The 16,885-nt window shown below is 44.9% G+C and overlaps 1 protein-coding gene across 1 annotated transcript in view; it reads right to left on the bottom strand.

The window, feature by feature from the left end:
* gli2a (GLI family zinc finger 2a) overlaps nucleotides 1–16,885 on the bottom strand; it is a 79,493-nt gene that overhangs the window by 27,358 nt on the left and 35,250 nt on the right. Inside the window, exon 3 of the mRNA XM_041950930.1 lies at nucleotides 7,544–7,649. Within this exon, the coding sequence (XP_041806864.1) occupies nucleotides 7,544–7,649 (106 nt within the window). The remainder of the gene's footprint in view (nucleotides 1–7,543; nucleotides 7,650–16,885) is intronic.

The raw sequence follows: 16,885 nt of genomic DNA, 5'->3' as shown, positions 1-16,885 counted from the left end.
GCAAACTGGCTACCGTTGATATTTCAGAAGTCCATGAAACAAACTAATGTGAGTGAATGGCAGATTTCCATGACGTTAAATGCGCCATAAGCCATTTTCTTCATGAGACTGGATGATTATATGGCAACATGACGCGAAGCACACATTTCATTCTCATGGAAATAAACTGAGTCCTCAGTGAATCTCTCTAAAGGAAAAGGGGAGAGTGCTGAGGGTAATAAACTTTAAGGGAAGCTATGAAGACAAATATGTCCTCCTTTCAGCAGAAATGTCCAGATGAATGACTCACTGTAATGCTGTCAGTGGGGGCAGGGGAGGGCTGTACACAATGAGTAACAAATGAGTAAAACGTTAGGCATCGCAGCCTCCTTTCAGACTGGAATTCGGGTTTGAGGTCACTTACTGTCAGTCCCGTATCTCTTTAGAAATGTTTGATTCTTTGGTCATTATAACGCCGTATTTAGCGTTACTTAAATTCAGAGAGTTCACGCTGGCGCTGCTGGAATCAGTCACAGATTATTTGCTTCACTTAAATCTGCCTCATGATCGGGAGCCATTGTTTACTAGAAAATATGACCACAGTGACACTCGCATGCACCACTACAATGCCGTAAAAAGAACAGAAAAGCTGCTTTATGAGGGTCTGAGAGCAAATGCTTTAAAGCTGACACTTCAGCAGCTCGATGGCTGCAAAGAGCACATGAGTGTTTATACGTGTGGTTTTGATTCTTGGCAGCGTGCTGGGTTCACAGCATGTGTGCGTATGTGTAAGAAAAGGGCGGAAGGAATGGTTGGATCTAAAAGGATGCCAGGATCACGCTGGTAACATGATTCATTAATGTTATTCAGTTAAATGTGGAGGGTAGTCGATGACCTTCTGATGGATACGTTACATCCAAACTTTCATATCTCTCAAACCAAAATGCTACAAAATAATACTCAAGTTCATTGTAAAATGCTTCCAGGTATGTGAACAGAAAATAAGACGCTTAAATATTGAAAGGATGATATGTTTATGTGTTGACAGACAAAAATCAGACACATCAAATCATTTGACAGGATAAAATGAGTGTGACTGGCTCTAGTTCCTGGCTGTGGCTATGAAAGGTGGGCCTGAGACCCAGAACGAATGCTTAGCAGAACCCGCCACCCGCTCAACCCCCCCCTCAGAGTTTCCCTGCTCAGTCTCTCATTCACGATCTCTGTGCGGACGCCAACCTGCTCCCGGCCCGGCCCTGCCCAGCTCGGGCCGAGCCAACCAACCCAGAGCCTCGGCCCTCGCTCCATTTCCAGTAAGCGCCTGCAGACTGCCGGCCTTGTCCGAGGGCCAACTTTCTGCCGTCAGGCCCACTCTTCCCCTACAAACAACCATAAAGAGCCCTCTGTTCTGGACAGGAGGGGAGAAGTGAGAAGAAACAGACGCTCCATACACAAAAACACGCTTCCCTCCGTCCGCTCGAAGCGGCATACAGGGAGCTTGGCAGCGCCTCCTCAGATTAGTGCTCAGGCGCTCTGCTGAAGGATACCTGGGTATGTTGGCACTGGTTCTGGCTTGCGGTCTTATCAGGCCGAGTGACTCAAAGCTCCTCAAAGAAGTCGCACACTAGGATTCCCTGTGTTTCGCTAAAGCCTGAATCTATAATGTAATATAGTCTACAACGTTTCTTTAATGGACACAATATTAGAAACACCTGCCTACTGTAATGGAGGAGCCTGTTCAGCATGTTTCATCTGTACCTCCATCCTGGATTAATGCTGATTTAATAATAGGTACCAGATTTCATTTAAGTTTCATAAAAATAGTGCATGGTTATAATATTTTAAAGGATAAGACTGGCATCATTGTACATTTTGCATCAATAATACATATAATAACACAATAATAAGAGTCAATACTTTTTGGGGACTATTTTGTGTTCATAGTAATGAAAGGAAAATGTCAGCTCTCAGAGGAATCAGGCCGTGGACATACGAGCTATAGTCTCAAGGTATTTGTTGACAATAAGAAAAACATAGACCATCACCAACTTCATCTGTAAAAGCAAATTAAAAAATAGCTTCCAAATTAGTCTCCTGATGTTTGTTGATAAGACAATATGAGTCATCCTATACTGAGTTATGAACAAATACATAGTCACAGCTTCAAGTGTGAACTTGCTTTGAAAATAAATTAATTCCATTAGAAACACTCCACGCTCCATCAACCAAAACCATTTTGCAACATTTTACTTTACACCTATATCCATCAACCAACCAGCGTGTCGACACACATCACTCTCGCTGCAGTAAATCATGACCAACGGTGTGTTTGAGGCCTTGATAATAAGGTGAAATTTACTGCTGTTGCCTGTCGGGAGGCTGCAAATAATAGTCCTGTTTGGCAGGTACCATTATTGAAGCCTTGTCGATCCACCCTTTTTCTGACAAGATGTTACTTGAAGTCTGTGTGTTTTCCAGAGGCTTCAGTCAGGCTGAATGGGCCCTCAGAGCCCTGTGAGGGCCTTGTCTCTTGATCAGTGGCTGCCATTTAAAGACACTTCCATCATACCTTAACACTATGGGTGGCAGCCCTGTCGACAGGAATGGTAGCATTGCTTGCAATTCAGGATTCTTCAATACTGGCAAATAAAAGTGGCAGGAGTTTGTCCGTGTGAGGAGGAACAGGGATGGATAGGGCGATGGGAAGTCAGCAGATGACACGCTTTCAACGAGGTAATTGCTATTTGTCTCTGTGTTCTGCACTGTGTGATTACATGCATGCATTACATCTGTTGTTCCATTGTTAAAGCTATGCTGTGAGAAAAGTGATTTGGACATGGTACAGCTTGTCGAGCATATGAGTAACCCCATGAGTAAGAGCATACCAGACTGTATGTACATTAGACTGCTGGTGGGGGCAGATAGCAGCATGATTAGTAGTGAGTTGAAGAAAAATGTGATGTTTCATCTTTCCAAGTCTCTTTTTACATTCTAGCTAACGGACTGCCAATCCAACATCCGACGAAACAGAAACAAGAAAATGAGTCTGTTGGATCATGAACCAGCGCCTGACGTTCCCTGCCGTCACATCGCTCCCACATCAGATTTGGGGGGGCTGCATTCATCAGTTTTTGCAACTTTCAGAAATCAACCATCCATCAAACAGGCCCACTGTTATCAGCGACTGGCCATGTGTGCAGAGGTGAGGAAGCAGGCGGGAACTTTTTTGAACTTTTATCTTTGTTCCCACAAGAATTTCCGTAATCACGTACAACCAAGAGAGTAAAACCATGAATGCCTCTGTGGAGAAACTGTCCAAAAGTGAGCGTTACCCACATTTGTACGATTCATCACATCTTTATTTTCCCCCAGCCTTTGAGTGTCCTTTCAAAGAGGCTTCAGAGTAGTTCACCTACAGCATATTGCGCCCTTAAAGGTAAAGAAAAGGCATTTTTGCATTGATAATTTCAAGCAATCCAGCTTCACTGTTCTGCGGATTCAGAAAGTTTGAACCTGTGTGCCTGAAAGTGATGAATTTTAAAATGATCCATCTTCACTGCCACAAAATGCTGCCCATGTAACCCGTTTTCAAGGTGAGGCGTTAAAGCCACGCTCCAGCTTCAAGTTCCCTTTCTGTCTGTCTGCTGCCCTCCTGGCTGACCAACAAGTTAGAATTTGCCTCTCTGGCATTTTCCCTACTGGCTCAGGGTGGGATGAATTATGATGTGACACACTCCCTTCTGTACTTCTGGGCAGCCAAGGCGATCAAGATAAATCACCACGCTACCCCACAGGGGACACGCTAAGATCCTGCCTTAGTTGTTTTTGGGGCCCTGATCAGGATGCTGAGGATTTGAACACAACTTAATACTGTACTCCCTGAGAAGCTGGGGCTGTGTACAAAGGAGGGGGGCAGCAGAACTATGTCAGAAGATGGGATAATATACTTAAATGAGATGGGATTATACAGAGGGTAATTATCCATTATTCGGCTCCGCTGCTGTCACATACCATTTGGTCTTTTTTGTGCTCAAGAAAATTACGTTGAGACCGTGCGATAAACCGTGAAAATTTCAGGCTATTGATTTGCAGCTCGGCAGTCTTTTGACTGATGGGTCCCTTGTCTTTTCAGCAGCACATTCCTGGCTGTAACTCAGGGGAGCATCCACATTCAAGCATCAGCCGTGCCGACGAGCCGGAGCTGGAGCCAACGAACAACAACACAAGATAACAACATGTCTGTCAAAACCACTGACAACCAATCGTCAGAGCATACTGCTGCAGTCAAAATATGTCCCCCTTACCTCCCACCCTCCACTTATCCCCCCTTCCCACCCTTCCCCTTTCCATGTTAACCAAAACAAAACAATGAAGGGAAAAAACAACATCAACCCAAATGGCTGATTTGTAAACTGTATTTAATCAACACATTCCGTGCTGTGGGGCTGCGGGCCTTGAACAGGCTGATTGCCTGGTGAGCTGGACCACATCTGTTTGTGTACAGGGGCGGTGTAGGCCACAGCTCTGCCACACAAAAACCTTGGGCATATTTCAACTTTTCAGTGCTGCAATTTGCCCCCCGACTGCTTCCCAAAAAGCATAAATACGGGTTGTGGAATGAGCGGGGGATCTGTTTTTCTCATCCGTTGCGTTGTCGTTGAGGTTCTGGGAACGGAAGGCTGGATTTCGGATGCTAATTACCCGGTCAAACATGCTGGCACGGTGGCTGGCTTTCCTGGCTTGTGGGTTCTCACAGAAGATGCCCGGCTCCACAACATGCAGCAGCACATAAGTGCCGTCTGTAAGTCCAAGTTCTACTGTCATCCCACGAGAGGCTCTCCCTAATGTGTTCCAGAAACAGTTCGGATATGGCATGTTTCTCCTCTCTGGAATGCTAAGTTCGTGAAAGGCAGGGAGACCACAGCCAGAAGGTTGCTACTTTTAAATCCTGGATTGAGCTTTTAGAAGTGTGTTGAAAGATGCATGATGTACTCACGCTGCAACCCGGGGTAATGTATATAAATTTGATTCACATTGCCCAGGAGACTGTTTTGTCCAACCGCCTGTGTTTGTTACAGCTCTTGAATAGACATTTCAATTTAAGCATGCCAACAGCAGCTGAACGCCCTTTTACCTTTAGACATGCTCGGACACGCATCGGACAAACCAGCTCGGACCCTTTTCTGTTCTAGCTTTCCCACAGCTTCCTTAAGGCCCCCCTATATTTCAAATGGAGTGCCTGTCAAATAACATCAATGTTTGAATCCCACTTTCCGACAGAGCCCTCTTTACACAGCCATTGTACGCACTTTTCATTTTTTTACTACCAAGTGCTACCAATAGGAATGAGGCAGAAGATGGGATGCAGCCAGGAGGGGGCTGTGATGGCGGTCTTTGGGCCCGGCCTTTGAGTCCGGTCATTTGGAATATCTACTAACGTTTTTGCTGCTGAGGAGAGCCACACTCCTTGTTACTTAAATGCAAACTCTGTCACAGATCTTGGGGAGCACAGCAGCATATGTGAAAAAGTTGTAAAAAGCCTTTTGTTGCTCCAGAGGGAGCTGCTCACATCGTGATAAATAGCCTCAAGTGATGTCACTTGAGTCAGTCGGGGCTGAGGTCTTTTTGAGTGAAGGGTGAAACTGAAAATGTGGGGCGTGGACTTAGAAAGAAGTGAATTTACGAGACCTCTGTAGCTGCTCCTCACCTGAGGCAAGAGGCGCCAGGCTACATGAGCCACTACTAGCAACCAAATCTCGGACATGTCTCGAGTTGCATTGTGGGTAATGTAGGTGGCAGATTTAATCAAGGACGAATCTACAGAGTCTATCTTGAGTGTGCCAGTGTGACTATAGTGCAATGCTAAATCACTGGAGTTCTCAACAGTTTCTAATAAACCACTAACGCCAAACAGTTGGAACTTTTTTCGTATTTAATGTTGATAAGAAACATAAAAGGAAATGACGAGTAGCAAAGGTTGCTCAAAGCTACTGTGCACGTGTGGTTTGCGCGTTGGCCGACTGAGTCACAGAACACCGCACTCTGTTCTCTGGCATCGTCAGACAGGCATAAAGCAGTGAGGACTGCAGGATGTGCTTTATGACAGTTGTGACAGAATGACCTGCAGCCCTCATTATGCTACATGCAAACAGTGATGACGGGCGCTCCGTATGGAGTTAGCCCTGACAGCGCTGCCACCAAGCACCCTGCTCCATTTCGCCGGGACGACACACAGTAATTAGGTGAATTTGGCGCATGCTGGGGAAAAGACAGCTATATCAAGGTGTTGATGAATTAGTGGGAGCACTCTGTCAGAGTCACGTCACATTAATCAAAACAAACTGGGCGCGCAGCCGCCCTCCCCTCCCGCCCCTCTCTGCCGTTGCAGGTGATGAATAGCTCTGCCTGCACTGTGTATCACCTGATCTTGCTGAATTTAAATGTAACAGCACAGTTCTCACAAAACCTCTATTGATCTTACTCCCGGGTTCCCTTGCAGGACTCGAATGTTTGAGATAAGCAGAAGAAGGCCTGGCAATGTTAGGAAGGCCAGACTTTTAATGCCACATTAATAAAGTCGAAAAATAAACGAGTGTTTCTTTGTAGGTCAGCTCAGGATACTTTGCAAACCGTAGCCTGTTTGTCTGAATCAATCTACTGTGTGATACATTTTCCGACGTGATTCTACTTTAATGGCCAATACTAACGATTTTTCATATGGATTTTACTATTAGAGTTAGTGCTGCCAGCATCTACAGTATGTTCTTCTTCCAACACTGTCTTTCACTGGGCTTCCTCTCAGCACGGCTGTTTTACTAGAGACGATGTTTCTTGGCAGAGCTCCTCATTTCTGTGTCAGGAGAGGAGACAGGAGAGGAAATGTTAACAGTCTGTCTGTATTGTGCTAATGTTCCTTGTCTCTCTTCATCTCGGTCTCCCTCTTGCTCGGTGTGTCTTGTCCGGCTTTGATGTATTTGAACTTGGCTCCGTCACTGAAGCTCAGAGAGAGGGGAGGTTTTTTTTTTTTTTTTCCCGGCTCCAGCAAATAGGAAGGAGTTGTTGTTGAATTCTCTGAGATAGAAAACAATGAAAAGTGACAACTGACCTTCACAAGTTACATTGAGCCACCTTTGCTTTACGAATGTTTTTTAATCAAAGCCAAATTTAAAGTGGAATAACCGACTGTTTAACATGAAATCAACTTGTTTTGTAGCCTTAATCACCAACAAGCAAGCAGACTGTCTGCTGCTGCTGGATCTTATGACTCCTTTATTTGTGCATTATATTCTGCACCAACAACAACTCTGCATAGAAGCTGTGGGATTTTTATAAAAGGGAAGAAGTAAAATTACGGACTCCATTCAATCAAATGGAAATATTATGGACATTTTATCCATCATTTAATCCAGATTTTCCCCAGCCTGAAGTTTTTGGGATCTTTGGAAACTTTTCCAAAGCAAAGTTCTGTGGATTCGAGTCATGACTCGGTAATGATAATGTTTGATGGGACAACTTAACTGTGGAATGTCGCCGTGATTGTTCACGGATGTTTAATGATACTTACCCATGCATGGCGTGGAGTGGGTGTGGCTCATAATGGTATCGCCCCTCGTGGTGCCTCATGTCGATTGGGATGGGTGTGTGAAAGGTGGGGAAGAGGTGATGGGCACCTGCAAAGAAGAGAGAGAAGTCACGAATAGGCAGCAAAATACAGCCGACCAAACAAGAAGAGTGATGAAATAACGCAGGACGAGGAAAACAGTTCCCGACTAGAGCCTGCAACACAGCATGAGATGCAACTGTACCATTTTACAGTTCCCGTAATCCTGCAGTAATTGAAACCTTCTACACTGTGGCGTTTGCCCCGTGAGCTGTATGTTCATTAATGGCTCTCTCTATCCGATGAGACCAAAGCAGAGTTTACACAACAACGAATGTGTTTTTATGTGTCTGACAAAGAATGCACAAATCCACAATTTCCTGCCATAAATGGTCTGATGGCTCGAGGGAAGTCTCATTAAGACAACACAGCCGATCTTCATTAATTACTGTCATTACGACCTCTGAGAAGGAGGCATTATTGTCTCGATTGAAGGAGGAGGAGGAGAGCTCTAATCGCAGACAGAAGGCCCAGTTCCCTCTTGCTTGATATGCTAAAGTTTTGCATGTTTGACGCAGGAAAACAAACCAAAAATGACATTGTAAGAATCCTGAGAGCACACATCGTTGTGTTTGGGTGTGTGTGTGTGTGTGTGTGTATGTGCTGTTCTGGGGAGGGAGTCAAATGGAGATCCCTTGGGTTGATCCCGGCTTGCTATTAGGATTCTTTGGCCGTACGGTCCAGTAAACCTGAGATGACCTGAGAGCAGAGACCACCAGGGTTAAAGGTCAAAGCTCAGTGAGAGCAGATCATTATCTCTATCTGAGAGGACCACTGGGACCGGGTGACAGGGGAGAAATGGGTGCGTCTTTTCACACCAGTGTGATGATAATATGCCACGAGCAAAAATATTGAGGACGTTTAAGTCCCAAATACATGCTGCCAGACTTAAGAGACAGCAAATAACTCAGTCAGTTCAACAGCCACACTCAGTCTTCATCCTCTTCATTCACTAAATTTTCAATAAATTCCACTTTGCAGTTTTTCAATCATTGATAAGTTATTATCAATGAAACCAAACACTTCCTGCTACTTTTTTTTTTTACATTCAAATTCGGCCAAGAGAGGGACTGATTATGCCCATTCAGTCCCTGGACGGCTTTTAATGTGAAACAGCTGTGCAGGAAGTGTTGTGTTTCACATTGATGGCATTTTAACCGTTTGGGGGGAAAGGAACTAAAAAATTTGAAAAGCAGAAGTGACTTGAATTAATTTGTGAATAAAAAACATGGGTAAAAATATGAGCATGTGTGGTTAGCACGAGTGTTTGTTGAGCAGAGTGTACATTACACTGAATTTATCAAGACAACAGGTGAATATTAAAAGACCTAACTAACATCAGGCCTCACTCTAATATTTGCCATCTGCATGAAAATGTTATTTTTCTCTATGTCATGTTTCAATATGTAGACTCTACATTTAAAGTCCTGTGTTTGTCATCCTACGGATTTTCTTTTCAATGTTGTGCATTTTTTAAACACCTTCCTGTTTGAGATGTGCCTTAGGGGTCCTAACTCGCTGGAGCAAACGCTGTGAAAACAAGGCGTAGCAGGACTCTGCGCCTGCGGGCTACGGCTGAATGCTGGATGTTGTTTTTAGGTGATGCCAGTTACAAAGACAGACATTACTGCTACTTAACCCTGATTGAGCCTTTTGTTGTTGTGATTGAGGTAATCATCATGACGTTGTACCATCTTGCTCTTAGTTAATTCTGATGGGATTACACATGACTGGGAGAGGAGAGTTTCCCTGAAGGCAGCTCTGAACTGTGAAACATTTGACTGGTGTGGAATTTGTTTAGGAACGAGCATCACCCAACAATGATTTTCCCTTTGAAAACTCAGTCTGCATGGGCCTGGCTTCACTGACACACCGCCGTGAGGCCTGAAATCAGGTGATTAAGATAAGAATTTTGTGCAATTGGTTTATTCCTGTTTTGTGAAGGAAAACAGGAAAGTTTGCCAAAATAGGAAACACTTTCCTGACAAGATTCATAACATAACAGCCAAAAAACACCAAAAAAAAAAACAAAACAGTTTATCTCAGAACATGATTAGTATTGCTAAAAGAGCTATATCTTTAAAATGTGTACTTCAGAAGTCAAAGAATGGACAATTAGTAGTAAAATAAAATCAAAACCTTCCACTGCACGCTCAGATTGGTAAAACCAAAGTGAGCTGTAGAAATCCGCCTGGTGTCTCCTCGTCTTTGAGCTCAGAGGGCCAAGGGCTCTGTGTTTCTATCAAGATCTACGCCGCTGGATCTCAGCCAGAGACCCTCCCTTGCTTTTGTGTGCGAGACAGGCGGCCAATTCCGAGTCAACTTGTGTGCTACAAAGCCAAAAGAGGCACCCAGTAAATGAGTGAGAGGGAGTGAGAGCTGAGAAAAGGAGTTTGTGCTTTGTTTCACAAGTGGAGCCAGAAGTTCAGGCTTTGTCTGAGAGGTGCCCCCTGCTTGTGCTGCCTGGCACATCTCTGGTGGAGAGGATGGGAAGGGCGCAGAACGGGGAGGCTGGACTACGACGGAGACGGCCTGCCAGTGCTGGAAGTGAGGGCAGCACAGTAGCTTCTTTCAGATGCTTGATCATTTAAACTGTTAAACCTGGAGTCCGGTCTAAGTTTCTTGAGTGTGTTCTTTCTATGCAATCAGCACACTGTGACGTCTTATATTAAAATCTTAATGTCTATGACAGCTGCATAGTATCAGGTATTTACAGTGGCAGATGAAAAAGCTTTCCTGGTTGGGTTGTCAATGAAAACTTATGTTTAAAATGCCATTAATGAATGATGTTCAGTCCAATAGTGAAAACTTGAAAACACTAGAGAACCAAGCAGAAGCCCCAGAGGCTGACCCCTCTGCCCGCTCCCAGCTTGGGGCTGCTGGGTGTGGGGGTGATAAGGGCTGAACAGGCCCTTCCATCACCCAGACAGCTGCATTGTTTCCTGGGCTGCAGGGACGACTGCAGACAGGTACATGGTTGGGACGATTCGCACGCCACAGTTTCTTAATTTACCTCTTGTCTCCTCTGGGTGTGTTTGCATGCAGGGTTACTCCACCCTGGGCCTCATGCTGTATACCCACAACAGAGCAGAGGACTATTCAGACCAATATTAGCGCAACTTGTCTCAACTTAGAGAGACTGAGGATTAAAATGGTCACCGTGATCACTTTCCAGAGTTTTAAACCCCTGTCTTGTAGCACTACGAACCACTCAGTTCGCAGTGTTTATGAGTCAGATAAATCTTTAAAATCATGGCTCTACAGCTCAAACTGGACTTCCTGAAATGTATTTCATCATCTCGCCTGAAACAACACAAGCTCACTGACAGAGCCCTTTGCGTATTTTCAATGCAGTGCTATTTTGGATCTGCTGGAGCTGCTTAGGAAAAGCTTGATATCATTGGAATGACTGGACACAGATTTTGTTAGAGATAATCATATAAACCTTTAGCAAAGGTCCATTTTGTAAATCATGGCAAAGGCTCAACATGCACGGTGCATCGAGGGGCTTTTATGTTGGTGTAATCCAACATCAGAAATCAATCCAGCCCACAGAAACCTTTAACTCGTGGTCAATTTCAGGCACCATATCTGCTCTGATCTCTCATAACGTGTTTGTTTTAACACTGAACATATCTTTGCCCCCTAGCCCCCATAATGAGGCTCCAGACATGCCAAACATCCTGCCAAGCAGCAGGGTTAGAGCCCCACATCTCCTTTTTACTTCGCATCTTAAATACCCGGTTTGATCTCTCACTAAAGACAATGCCAGGTGTTCGGTGTTAACAAAGGCCCCTTCCAGTCTCATGACTCAGAGAAAGAAGAAGGAAAAGCGCTCTCTCATTATGTCCAAATGAAGGCCCCGATCAGGACCACGCTGAAGTGGAGAGTGGAGTGGGCTCATGTCTTCGAGGAAGTACTCAACGATAATAATAATGCCCTGAGAGGCCAAGCCAGGCCAGGAATAATTTTGTGAAAAAAAAAAAGCTTTTGTCGTGCTCTGAGAGAAAGGAGCAGAGGGAGACAGAGAGAAGCGAGGAGCAGGGGAGTAGGAGAGGTGGGGGTGCTCAATTCAGACAGGAAATTCCAGCAGAAAAAGTTGGCCTGCGTCCTAACTACACAGCGCTGTGCCAACGGCTATACACAAACGCTCATGTGCATGCATACACACTAACACACTCACAATTACACACACAGACGCTGATTTGTTCTGCAGTTCACTCTCAGTAAGCAACCATCAAGAGCGGCTGAGACAAACACAAACGTGTTACTTTGAGGTCGGACAGAAATGCCTTTCTTAAACACACACACGCACAAAACACACTACAGCAAGTGTTATGCCTAAGGTTAATAAAAAGTGTATGTTTAGCCTAATCCGGGAATCCTGCACTACACACACAACATGAGACCTGCAGGTTTAGTTTGCAAGACGTCGCTTCCTCTAGGGCAGTACATGGGCGAGTGATGGCGACAGAGGGATTAGAGGCTTACAGGAGAGCACGGAACCACTGCCATCTATGAAAGGAAGTCTTAACAGAGTGGCTCTTTACTTTTAACAGCCCTCGGGGAGGGTAAAATGATACCTTTTTTATTGATAGGGGGATTCTGGGCAGAAGGTAAGTGGATTAGACCGATGGTCTCCGTAATGACACGAGATGGTTTGAGCGGAAATTCATTAGTCCCTGTGAACTCCTGCAAAGTCTGTATATGTTATGATGTACACATCAAACACTCACTCCCTGGGAAGACTAACACAGTTGTTTTCCAGAGGTTTGGAGTCAGCACTGTGAAGAGGACACGCTGCTTGAAGCTTGTAACTGCTTTATGGCACATTATGAAATCAGATGTTTATATTTCAAATATAACAGTGTCCTCTGGTGAGTACTTGTGGCTGGGGCTGGGTATTGAACCGCAACACTTTTATTGCACAGGCCGAAATGTGTGTATAGTACAAAATACTGTCAAATACAATAAACTGATATTGAAAGGATGCTCAGATTAGCAACAAAGTTCTTTCTCAGCAATGCAATGGCACTCGTATTAAAGCAGCACCAATCAGTTTTTTGGCCACTTGGTAGAAGGTAAGTCGAATATTCACTCTCCTTTTAGCTCAGTTTTGGTCTTCACCAACTCCTGAGACATCTATTTGAGTCTTTCGCTTGTTATTTGCTCCACAAAGTTCCCCTGCTTGTTGCTAACTTTGTCTGTGCTGCCTGGTGCTGTAAAGAAATGTAAAGTTGGTTTATCAGAGGTATTTTCTGCTTCCTGCTAGCAGAAACAAGGCTAATGACGTTAATGAGCAGAGAAACTGAAGTTGTGACGGTCAGTCAGGCGCTGAAAGAGACTCTGATTATTGCAGCTTTGAAACTTTCAAATACTTCCCAGGTCTCTTTGGGTTAGTTTGAGATGAACTGTGTGCACATGAGCGAGTGCGAGATTAAAATCTCGGGTTGCTATGAGGGCCTCGTGCCTGTGTTTACATCTCGTCGCCATGGCGCCCTGATCCATCCTACCCCACCTCCCTGCAGATGTGTTGTATCATCTCACAGGGGCTGTTGTGTGGCTGCCCGGGCCTCCGCTGCCTCTGTTCCTGTCCCGGCCTGTTTACAGATCCCACTCAGACCCAGCTGGCCTCCCTCCTCCGCGATCCGTCTCTGTCAAATCTGTACGCCTGCCTCAGCCAATCACTCCTTAGCCTCAGAGTCAACCCCACGAACCCACCACCGGTGCGATCCATCACCTGGGCTACAAGGTGCTGCACTGCCACTCCTAATTGTTCTAAAGACTGAGTGCTACCAAGACCTTATCTCACCTGGGTTGCCATTAGCTCGTGGTACAAACGTCCATTCAGTGTAAAATAGGTGTCAAGGGAAGCAGCAAGTCTTCAGGAGACTCTTGCTCTTCTCAGATGTTTGCACGTCCAAAATAAAAAAAAACATTGCATTTCTGAAGTTATTTTTTCCAAAAACTCTTTTATGATCTCGGCCCACTGCTACCCATGCTCAGCTAAAATCACAAAAATCAGAGTTAGAAGGTTTTCATCTTGGAAGCGGTGGTATAATCACTGGTGTCCAGCAGCAGCAGCTGGGGAGCATTACCTAACGAGCGCCATGCATCACCCGGATGAGAGTCGGGCGTTTAGCGGGGCTGGGTGTATCCTTCATGTGCGAGTGTGTGATGTTAGCATACAGGTAGTTCGGCTTAGCAAGCCTCTCCTTGTGGCAGGCGGTGGGCCTCTCTGTGAAGACTGATGAGGTGTCAGGATAATCAGCTTCCCGTGCAGACCTTTGATTTATCGTCTGGCCACTATAGAGCGCAGGTGTACACCTGATCAACTAATTAATACACTGGGTTTGCTAGTGTTGGTGACGGTAAGAATAAACTGGTGGTCAAATCAGGAGGATGCACGTAAAAATGTGCTAAACTTTGGTGCCGGTCGGGGAGCGTCAATCGTGCTGTAAATGCTTTGAACATTAAGTGGAATAATAGCCGGAATATTAAGTTGTCACTTTTATGTTTCCTGCTATTCCAACCGATATAACCGATGTATCGATACAATACATAAAAGAATTTAGTTTATGTGTGTCTTCATCAATCTGTTACTCATTCTCTCAGGTCTGAACAGCTTCTGGCAAGTCTAAATGCACCAATCCAGCCAAATTACTTCAAACGGCGGGAACTCAGTGCTTTCCTCTGTCTTCCGTGAGCCCTTTAACCTCTCAGACACAGCTGACGGAGTAGCTGCCAGTTCACACAAAGAGCGTCCTCAGCGCCCTATGACGGCATCCTCAGCGCAAGCTCAGCACTCCCCCTCCCCGACTTGTAAACAGGGCTTTTTCTTTAAAGCCAAGAAGGGAAAGGCAGAGGAAATACCCAAAACAGCACACAATGTGTGGGAGAAGGAGGCAGTGTGCATCAATCTAAAGCCGTCTCAGCTGGGGGTCACCCTGAGGTGAGGCGCCCCCCGGGGAGACTCGGGCAGGAGGCTGGGGAGTATCTCCTGGACGGACCTGGTCTGGTCTCCATCAAACTGGCGCATTGAATCCGTTAGATGTGTCTGTGGTCTCAAGGAATGATACATGTTTTCCCTTTCGAGCACAGAATGAGCACCAATAAGCCACAGATGGACTTCGGTTTAAAAAGGCCAGAGGTAAATTCTTCTTGAGGAACTCTTAAAATAATTAATGCTCCGAAAAAATGTTTATAACCATCAGCACGGAGGTTTGATTAAATAAACAACTGATTTCCATTAGTTTCATAGTGACATTAATAGCAGCAAAGTTTACAGCAGCTCCAAAAACATGTGGCCCGTTTCAGACTTAACTGCAGGACGCAGCGAACATCCCTCTACTCTCCCTTCCCGTGTGTTTGCGTTACAAAGCAGAACAATTCTCGGTATTTTAAAAGTCTGCTGACAGGTGAGAATAAACTATCAAGAACATTTGGTCCACCGTGTCGTTGCATTTAGACGAGAACCTACGAGAGCAGTTTCGTGCTCTGAACGCGCCGTCTAAGACGAGGCTCGCTTTCACGTGTTTACATTCAGCAACAGTTGAATGAAAGGTCGACTCGCACTAAATTACTGTAAACATCCTCTGAGTGTTACTGAAGCTCAGTTAAGGGTTGATGCTTTAAAAGCTGGAGACAGATTTGGATGAAATCAAGTCCAGCTCAGCTGACTGTTGGTGGCGTTCATAACACAGGGCAGAGCGTCGTAAGTGCAGGCCCCTGAGCTCTCAGGTCATCTATCCCGATAAGATAAAATGTTAAGACTGGGCTGTTTATACACACACACACACACACACACACACACATGCACACACACTGCAGCGGGGTCTTATAAACCCCCTTCTTGTCTGGCCTCTTTCTTCAGGGCAGGATTCAGTGTGGAAACCATCTCACTCTGGGAATTTGTTTTAAAGCACTAACAAGAAACAGCTGTGAAGCAGGTCAGAGGGCCTCCGACCAACTGCCCCCCCACCCCCCAGTCTGATAATGCTGCCCTGCTCTCTCTTTTTGTGAAGTGACCCTCACTTTAGGGTCTGTGTTTTACAAGGAAAAGATGGAGTAACAGCAGTTGTTATGTGCGATATTGAATATTTTCAAAAGGCTGCTCATGCATCCAAAAACCTAAAACCACTATTCATACAACAGCCGTGCGTCTTGGCTGGCTCTCTCTTACGCTGTGAGCTGCTCTGGAGAGTATTATCAGCTAACACAAACACAATATCTCGTGAAAAGGTGTCTTGAATTTACTGCTTCTTGACACTAGAGAGTGGTCTGTGTTTGATTACGTGCAGTTTCAGAAAAAATATCGAAAAGAGAAATGAGGCAACTGCACACTTTAGTTTAACGAATTCAGAATCAGTTTGTTTAAGGAAACAGAAGTGTTAAGACTAAATTATATTTCAATAGAAGTGCAAACTGACACCTATCAGAAAACTCACACATTGCTGAGACACATGGCTACATTGATACAGCGTCTGACTTCACCACGTCCAAGCTCTCCGATCTAGCGCGCTTGCTAACAGTCAATTAGCAAACTCTTTGACATGCTGATTTTGGTTGCTAAGACAACGAGCTAAATATCAACTCATCTCTAATCAAAGATGAATCAGTTTGAATAACTGAACTGAATCAATATTGAGAATAATATAATCAACATGCAAAATTGGTCTGAATTGCAGTTTGTTGTATCATTACAAAACCATGTATCTCCATGTATACCAAACAGAGAGAGATAGATTCACAACCCTACTATGTTAAATAACTCTGGTTAAAGCAAACAAAGTCCAGGCCAACAGCATCATCAGACCCTATATGGCTGCTTACCAACTTGTTTTCCATCTGTTGTTGTTTCCACAAGATAGAGTGAAAACTGATGTCAGAGCTCCCCCAAAAAAATGATTTTACCTATCACACTGACAGCCAGGAGCCCAACACCCACACGACACATGACACATAACACATGACTGATTCGTGAACTCGTTTAATTTTATAGCACTTTAACAGTGCAGTCTTGTGTGGCTACTTTCAAACCTTTCCTGACCAGAAACGTTCAAGAGCTGCAGACAAACGTTTCCCATTCGGCTCCAATTTGCTGAAGCATCCTGGTTGTTTTAGACAGAATCAGTGATGGAAAGCTCAGCGTCCAAAAAGAGGCAAAGACAGGGGAGCACCTGAGGAACCTGTGAGGAACCTGTGATATAGCGAGTTGGAATGACTGGATCGTAGGTTTGGTGCCTT

Source organism: Chelmon rostratus, chromosome 13 (assembly GCF_017976325.1).
Source record: "Chelmon rostratus isolate fCheRos1 chromosome 13, fCheRos1.pri, whole genome shotgun sequence".
Taxonomy (NCBI): Eukaryota; Metazoa; Chordata; class Actinopteri; order Chaetodontiformes; family Chaetodontidae; genus Chelmon; species Chelmon rostratus.
This window is presented reverse-complemented; position numbering and strand designations above follow the sequence as displayed.